Source organism: Apium graveolens, chromosome 11 (assembly GCF_009905375.1).
Source record: "Apium graveolens cultivar Ventura chromosome 11, ASM990537v1, whole genome shotgun sequence".
NCBI lineage: Eukaryota > Viridiplantae > Streptophyta > Magnoliopsida > Apiales > Apiaceae > Apium > Apium graveolens.
In genome coordinates, this window is record NC_133657.1 from 139,450,801 (window position 1) to 139,459,512 (window position 8,712).

General features: G+C 32.0%; 1 protein-coding gene across 1 annotated transcript; it reads right to left on the bottom strand.

Annotated features, from left to right (window-relative positions):
* Nucleotides 1-6,527: 6,527 nt before the first annotated feature.
* On the bottom strand, nucleotides 6,528-7,920 carry LOC141695941 (uncharacterized). The gene is made up of 4 exons (XM_074500144.1): nucleotides 7,550-7,920; nucleotides 7,155-7,402; nucleotides 6,757-6,847; nucleotides 6,528-6,609 (listed from the first exon to the last, which is right to left on the bottom strand). Exons 1-4 carry the CDS (start codon nucleotides 7,918-7,920, stop codon nucleotides 6,528-6,530), a joined length of 792 nt encoding a protein of 263 aa, XP_074356245.1.
* Nucleotides 7,921-8,712: the final 792 nt, after the last annotated feature.

Here is an 8,712-nt window from a genome sequence, read left to right on the forward strand (position 1 = left end):
TATATTATACATGTCAGAGGATTTCAAAGATTGTGAAAAGTATATATGTATGTATATACTGAATATTTTGCGACTTGGTCGCATTAAGATATCAAACTTGGTTCATTTCTTTTGACCAAGACTTTCATGAGTACTATGAGAATGCTCATATATTGTTAATTATTATACATATTATTTCGGTGGGCTTGTTGCTCACCCTTGCTTTCTTCTTTCATCACACAACATCAGATAGACAAGATGAACAGGACCAAGCTCCCAAATCGCGAGCGGATAGGAAACGTTCCGTAGTTTCCTATAGGCGTTGATGTCGCTGTAGTTGAGGTAGGAACTACCAATAGGCTAGGCTTTCAACTTTTGATGTACCAGACTTATGTATCTTTATCAATTGTAATAATGGCAAAGAAATGTAAATTTATTCAGAAACCCCTTTTAAGGTGTATTGGCATATAATTGTGGAATAAAATGACTTGTAATTATTTTTGGATATTCATCTCTGAGACTATAACTTGTGGAGTGTGTGTTTATTGTGGGGTCACAGTACAGAGTAGTTGATTATTTATTTAGATTGGGTGTTATTAAGGGAAATGGAACTCGTGACAACCCGGATCCCCGACCCCGGATTTGGGGGTGTTACATAAATACAGCTTGTACTAATCAGTGTGCACACCTATTTACAATGAGCAATCATATCCTGTTAGGAGACACTTAGAATTTGGAGAATTTATGCAACTTAATGTTCTTCTTTCTTCAATTTAATGCTTGAACAATCTTCATTGACCTTCTACCAAATTGATTTATTCTATAACTATTATGCACAAGAGTGTTGTATGAAATATCCTAAGCTTTTATATCATTATGAGCTATATGTAGAGAACTAATAAGACAAGTACATTGAAACTTATCATTAATCCAAATGATAGACTCCATTTGGTTATGCAAAGTAACATTGTAACTTGAGTAGGTTTGTTATGATGTTATATACATGTCATATACCCAACACTCAGCGTCTTAAACATTTTCTTAAAAATCAATTTTATGCCAAAAATTTTAGATAAATATTTTGTTTTCCTTTAGGATATGATGATTTAAGATATAATGAATAGAATGTAAACCTATTTGACGTCGTTCCATTATTTACCGTTATTGTTAATATATGAGTTGTAAAATGCAAATTCAAGTTAAAAAATGAGTGATGGCCTTAAATGCCCATCTAAGAAAACCAAGAGCCAAGAATGCCCAGATCCATTAGCACATGCCTTAAATACTGACCAGATAGGCATGTCTTACATGCGTGTTTGGGATACGCATTTCAGACATGTGCATCACCGTGTATTTCCCTTAATTTACCTACAAAAGCAAAAAAAATAAAATATAAGGGATACGCATCTTGAGAATGCCTATCCGCTGATACACATTGCATGAATACGTATCATTTGCTAATTTTTGAAAAAAAATAACACTGGATACGCATTTTAGAAATACGTATCATGGGATACGCATTTGCAAAATGCATGTCCTTTGTAAATTCGGACACTGATTTCCCAAATACGTATCTCGTCGGTATTTTGGGCCACGCACTCCAGATCTGAGTATTTTGGGCCGTTAATGCTAAAATGAAGGTATTTGGGTATTTTTATAGTTATAAATTTTTAACTTTTCAATTTCTAAATTGTACTAATAATATTTATTAATTTTTATTTAATAATATTAATTATTTTTTTAATTTTGATAAAATAAAATTTTAAATAATTATTACTTTTAATGATCTACTTAATTTATATGTATACTTCGCTTGAAGAATTTATTTAATTTATTGACGTTATTTTTATTTTTGTATGCATTTAATGGAAAGTTTTTTTAATACAAATATTTTATGTAAAAGGTTTCGTTAATAAGAAAATTTTAACTTATTTTGAATTAAAGGGGTAAATTCATAACTTGACAATCATTTTACCGCAATTATTTGCCCTTGATTCAATAACAATTTTTTTAAATAATTAATAAATTATACAAACTTATATTTTAGTTTACGCGAAAATTAAATCAAGAAATAAAGGATAAAAAAGATGAAATTTATCGAATAAAATAGTATAATAGACTAAAAAATCAATACATGACAATAATCATAAAATGAGGATTGTACACGGAGATTTGTTATTTAATTACGCATGTTAACACAAATTCACTTAAATTTAGCAAAAGTAAATACATGTGACATTTTTCTTATTTTTTAACATATATGGATTAAATCCTAATTTGGAGTTATTTTTTGCGCTTAATTAACATTTAATATAAAACACATTCATTTTATCAAATCTTCTCGTCATTAATTGACTTATAAATGACATGCCCAAATAAAAGAAATGTGACATCTTTTTTTTTCTAATAACCTTTTGTCCTTGTACTAATACACCCTTAAATTTTAAAATCTAACAGCGTTCTTTTTTTACCCCAAAATATAAAAAATGTATCATCAAACTCTTTTTTCTATTTTTAACTCTTTTGCGAACACTCTTAACCGTATATACCACTTCACCCCCTTAAAGTATTAGTTTTGTATAATTTAACCCTTTAAAATATAAGTTATACTATTAATAATCAAATGTGTTTTTAATTAAATGTATTAAAATAATGTCCTTCCATATATTTTTACGAATTTTTACTGTGCAATAAAATAATGTGACTAAACTTTTGTGCAAACAAAAAACATGAAAAAATAATATCTGAAGTTATGATTTTGACTCGTGAAAAGGGGTAAAGAAAATCTTTTTTTTTGTATTAAAGCGATTTTTTTATTATGCAATGGTATAATTTATAAAAAAGATGAGTTGATAGGTATGGAATGACATATAGCAGAGTTGAAAAAGAACAGTTTTAAAATTTAAGGAATTATGGGTTCAGAAACCGCAAGGTCATTAAGCCTTTTTTTTGTAAAATGTATTACTTATATTTAAAAAATATATTATATACATGCATATATATGAATTATCATATATATTAAACATAGATATGGTTAATTAAAAGGCACTTACACATTATTAATAAAATGTCTAATATTAATATGAAATCGATTCATATTAACTACCATAAATTTAAAATAAAATGTTACCGATTTTTAAAACCGTAAATACTTTTTTCATAACAATAATATTAGAATATTTTTACATACATGTTCATGTGGAAAACAACTAGCATGTTGGTGTGGAAAACAGCTATTAAGTCGGTTTGGCAAACAGCCTGGCACGCACATCATATTATATAATTAAAAAAAAATTGAGAGACGCGACCATCTTAAATAGCATAATCATTTTTGTGTTCACCAATTATCGTGCTTTCTTTTGTTACTTGACGTTGTCTTCTGCATCTTAAAATTCTAAATATTCTTTTTTATTTATTCTACTTCCATTTTTCTTCCTTTTCAATTGTCCATTTTACCTTTTATCTATGATTAACCTCTCCATATTCGAGCTTATTTGGTCGACGATCTATAATTGAACACATATCTCACGTCCTGTCTCACGTCCTGTCTCACGTCCTGTCTGGTATTATATCTTGTTGACTAAGTACGACGATCATAATCGGAGTAACATAACAGGTAAAATGTTTAATATCCAGAATTTTTGAAGACAAATTGGTAAGTCAATGTTTATGTTAATTTTAAACAAATAATAAGTAAGTGTGTATATACACACATAGACAAATACACTTACACATATGCACATATAAGGGGATAATTTATCCAAATTGATGGACATATGATACTTTTAAATAATTCAATTATATTGAATTAATTAAATTTACTTTTGGATTTCATGTAAAATTGATCCAAAATGAAGCTTCATTATCAATATCAATTTTGAATTTTTAGTTTGTATAAGATCTAGATCAACATAAATCAGTCTAGAACTATTAGTTATTTAAATATTTGTTATAGAGGGTACTAGTTTCCTCAAAATTTTCCCAAATGACTTGACATGACACATGGCGAATTTTGATTTGAGCCCATATTTACACACCCAGTACCATATTGTTATAAAAAAAATGTTACTATATATCTATATATTGAAACATTAACATTTCGGAAAATAATTTGGGGATTTAGTTTTGTTCGTTATATCACAAATTTATAGTCATAATTGATTTAATTTTTTCCCGAAAAATACACATATCTAATATTTCTAACACCTTTACCCTTGATTTATGATTTTTTTTATTAAATGAGTTACAAATAATTTTAAATATTATTTGCAGTAAACAATGAAGAAAATGCTCCAGAAAGATCGAGGATCAAATCCAAATGTTGGTTATTTTACTGGTAAAATTATTTATAATTATTAAATTTATGTTATACTTGTATTTGTTACATGTGTTTCTTCAAGAAAGAAAAAGTCTTGTAGTTTTATATCAGAAGTTATCTATCCAACAATCACAGAGTAGCAATATACAAGTGTAAAGACATCTATAATATAACCTCTAAGGAGTGTATAATATATGTAAGATTAAAGGTTTGAGTGCTATATATTAATCTATTGATTAATATATAGGTTTATGGTAATTTGTTTGAGAAGGCGGAAAATGTATCTTCCACTCACAGTGTTTCAATATTTTCCTTCGAAAGAGGTTGAAATGCAGACATGAATATTTCCTAGAAAGCACCTGAACATAGTTGATCCACTTAAGGAATACAATAACTGGGCCTAAGTGTCAGCGAAGGTATCCCTCTTCTTCAGCAACTTCGGTTCCACTGAGATATGCATCTTGTCATAAATTTATGGCCTCAACTCATGAATAAAGTATGAATTTAATCACCCCACCTCACTTTTGAAGCTAATGCAAAAAGTGTGTGGCCCTTTTTAATAATTTTTTTATTGGATAATCTTACGCAACACTACTTGTCCTTTTGCAGAAATTTTTTTTGAATAACAAGTGCCTTTACATTTGGGGCTAGGAAACCTGGACAAATACTTGTGCATTCAGGAGATAGTCTAGCTGTTGAACTCCCGATGTTTTTTTGAATACATTGAATAGACATGGAAGTGGACACCGTCCTGATGTTCAAAATGCAGTCCATATCTTGGCTTCCACCCCTACCAACCACACAATTTTCAATGAGTCAAACAATGATGGCGAGGTAATTTATAGTTGAAAATATGCATATTGTTTTGTGTAGATGGAGATAACTAACCGATTCATGTTGGTTCACTCCAGGATGGAGTCTGCATCTTCCCAACGTCAGATACTTCAAATAGGCAGCAAACAGGTAACATAACATCTGATGAGATTTTACAAGAACCCAAGGAAGGCACTAATATCATTCCTGACCAGGCATCGATAGTTCTAAAGGTGTTGCTAGTCTTGGAATGTAAGGTATGAAATTCCCCTGAAACTGCAAAAGAACCTACTTCTAGGTGTTGTACTGCCGGGACATGAAGGTCTGGACTGTCATCATTTAACCGTAAAAAAGATGCTTCCCACGTTTCTCTATGTGAGTGTAGTTACAGATGTTAAATCGTCATGGTTTATCTTCCGAATGGTGATGGTATTTGCTCATGAAAAAATGATGGATATATGATGGTGACTCCTTTTGAACTGTGTTCAGACTTGCTACCTACAAATGTTGATATGAGTAGAGCCATTTTTATACAAACTATTCTGATGGTGTCTTTTCTCGTTCAAGTCTACTAATTCAAATATTAATGTATAAGCATTCTATAGATCCGAAGGACAATTTGTTAGATTGTTTCGTTAACTGGATTTTATGTTCATTTGTTGTAATACAAGTAGAAATATTGTACAATAAACATTTTTCGTACATATCATTATTTTGCAGAAGAATTAAGCCTATTGGAAAAGAGAGGAATGTTTTTACGGATAAAATGTTAGGAGCCACAAAATAAATCCTAAATTTGTTCTCAAATGGCACGGAACCTACTGTAATTAACAAATATTGCAGCAAAAGTTTAACCAATCTGGAAAGCATTGTGATGCCCTGAACATTTTCCAGTATTATGTTTCTCTTAACTGTGATTTGGAGCCAATATCTACAAATTCGGGATCGTCAACAATCCACAGATGTGTTCTGAATGGTTCAATAACCCTCCGCATGCTGATGCAAAACACGAACTACATTGGTGTAAGTTTTTACTTATGAATGATTTCAAACTTTCTTAACTACAATTCCAATTGGATGTCAAGAAGTTATAAATGGTTTTTCTTTCTTGCTCAAAAATCTCGCTATGTGTACATTTTTTAAACAAATTTCAGAGATCTGCTCGTGGTTGTGGGCATTCTAGAAGCATTATCAGATTTACATATGTGGGCAACAACTGAATGTGTTTTGCTTTGACCATACTCCTTGCCATATCAAGAATAGTACAATTCTTCCTTTTTGCAACGCCATTTTGTTAAGGAGTGTAGGCTGTTGTCAATTGATGATTTATTCCATGTGCTCTACAGAAGTTTCTGAACAAGTTTTAAGTATACTCTCCTCCTCTGTCTGATCTGAGTGTCTTCAAATACTGGCCACTTTATTTTTCTGCCAGTGCTTTGAACTCCTTGAATTTATCAAGAGCCTCCAATTTTTCTTTGATGATATACACCCAACTTTTCCTGCTAAAATTACCAATAAATGTTAGGTAATACCTATTACCTCCAAGTGATGGGATATCAAATGGACCAGTTATATCTGTGTGAACTATCTCCAATGGCCTTCTGGTTCTCTATGATTTTCCAACGGGAAAACTTTGTCTGTGTTACTTCCCCTTGACACACGCTTCACACAAATTTTCTGGTTCATTGATTTCTGGCAAGCCGTCCACCATCTTTGTCTTTGACAATAATTTCAAACCTAGAAAATCCAAGATGACCAAATCTTAAATGTCATAACCCCGAGTCATTTTTATTGACTGATTTCAAGCACTTCTGCACTTTCGTCTGCATATCAAGTGTGAACAGACGATTCTTTGACATCTCCACATTTGCAATTAATTCTTGAACCTAATTTCTGATGATGAGAGAATTATCCGGCATCTGAATATTATAACCTTTTTCCACAAGTTGGCCAAGACTGATGATATTATGTTTCAAAGCATGTATATAATAAACATCATTTATATATGTTTTCTCATCATTCATTGACACAATCGTAATTGTACCTTTTCCTTTGACCGAAATTTTTGACGAGTCACCAAAAGTAACTTCTCCGTTGATGGTCTCGTTTATCTCCGTAAATAAATCTTTATGACTAGTCATGTGAGGCCCCCCTGAGTCAAGATACCAAACATTCTTCTTTTTTTCCTCGTTTCCTTTATAAGTGAGGAACATAGCAGTGCCAACGTCTTTATCTTCTTTTGTTGCAGCAAAATGACTTCTTTCTTCCACCTTTGGTGCTCTATACTCATAACTGAAGTGACCAAATTTATTACAATTATAACATTAAAATTGAGATTTGTCACCTCGTTGAAATCCACCTCATCCTCGGCCTCTAAAATTTTGACCACGACCAGATGATTGAAAACCTTCAGAATTCTGGCCTCTGTTGAAAGACTACCTTCCACGTCCTCGTCCACCTCTATAGCCACCTCTAAAGCCACCTCTACCACGTACAGAACTGCTACTCCCAGAACTATCACCAATGGACACCTTACTTTGCAACGCCTTTTCCAAGTGGCTTGTATCATCATACTGGTTCATTCGCTGCTCATGCGCTTGAAGTGAACCAACCAGCTCATCAATTAAAATTGTTGAAAAATCTTTTAACTCCTCAATAGAAGTAACCACGTAATAAAATTTTCTGGTCAACGAACGGATGAGTTTTTCCATGACCCAAACATCATCGAGACTTTCGCCATTTCTTTTCATCTCATTTATCACGGCTTTCAAACGCGTAACAAATTCACCAATATTTTCTGAATTCTTCATCTTTAAATTTTCAAACTCCCCGCGTAGCACCTGGAGCCGCACCTTTTAAACTTTTTCAACTCCTTGGAATGATTTTTGCAAAATCTCCACGCACTCTTTGATGTTTTTGCCTCCGAAATTTTTCAAAGGTGGATTCTTAGACACCTTGAAAAATTGTGTATAACGCCTTTTTGTCTTTTTTTTCTGGACTCCTTTAACACCGTCTTCTCGGCATTTGACAGGGCTGCTTCAGCGGCTGCATCTGTGGACTCGTCATACCCGCTCTCGATAATATCCCAATTATCGTAAGAACCGAGTAACACCTTCATTTGAATACTCTAGTTCCTGTAATTTGTACCCGTTAATTTTGGAATATTTGGTTGCACCATCATCGCCATTTTTCATGAACGGAACCTTAGCTCTGATGCCATTTATGGGAAATGTGTATGGGTTTAGGTTTAAATATTTTCAACTTAAACAGAGGATGTGTACGTGAGTGTATGTGGACTGTATGATTAAAGAAATATAAAACAAACAGCTTTATATTATTTCACTTAAAGAGCAACAAAGCTACATGTATATTAGTACAAGGCTACAACCTTTATTTCCTCTCTTTCTGAGCTTCTGCTTTTTTTTTGTGTACCAACAAATACAAAGGATCAACCTATTTATAGGCATTAGATTTCCTAAATTACATCATGCCTTACCTCACAGGTACTTACTACGTCCAGCTATATATCTAGGATATGTCAATGGCCTACCTTTATTTTAGGATTCACACTTGACTTTATATTTTGAACAATTACCACCCTT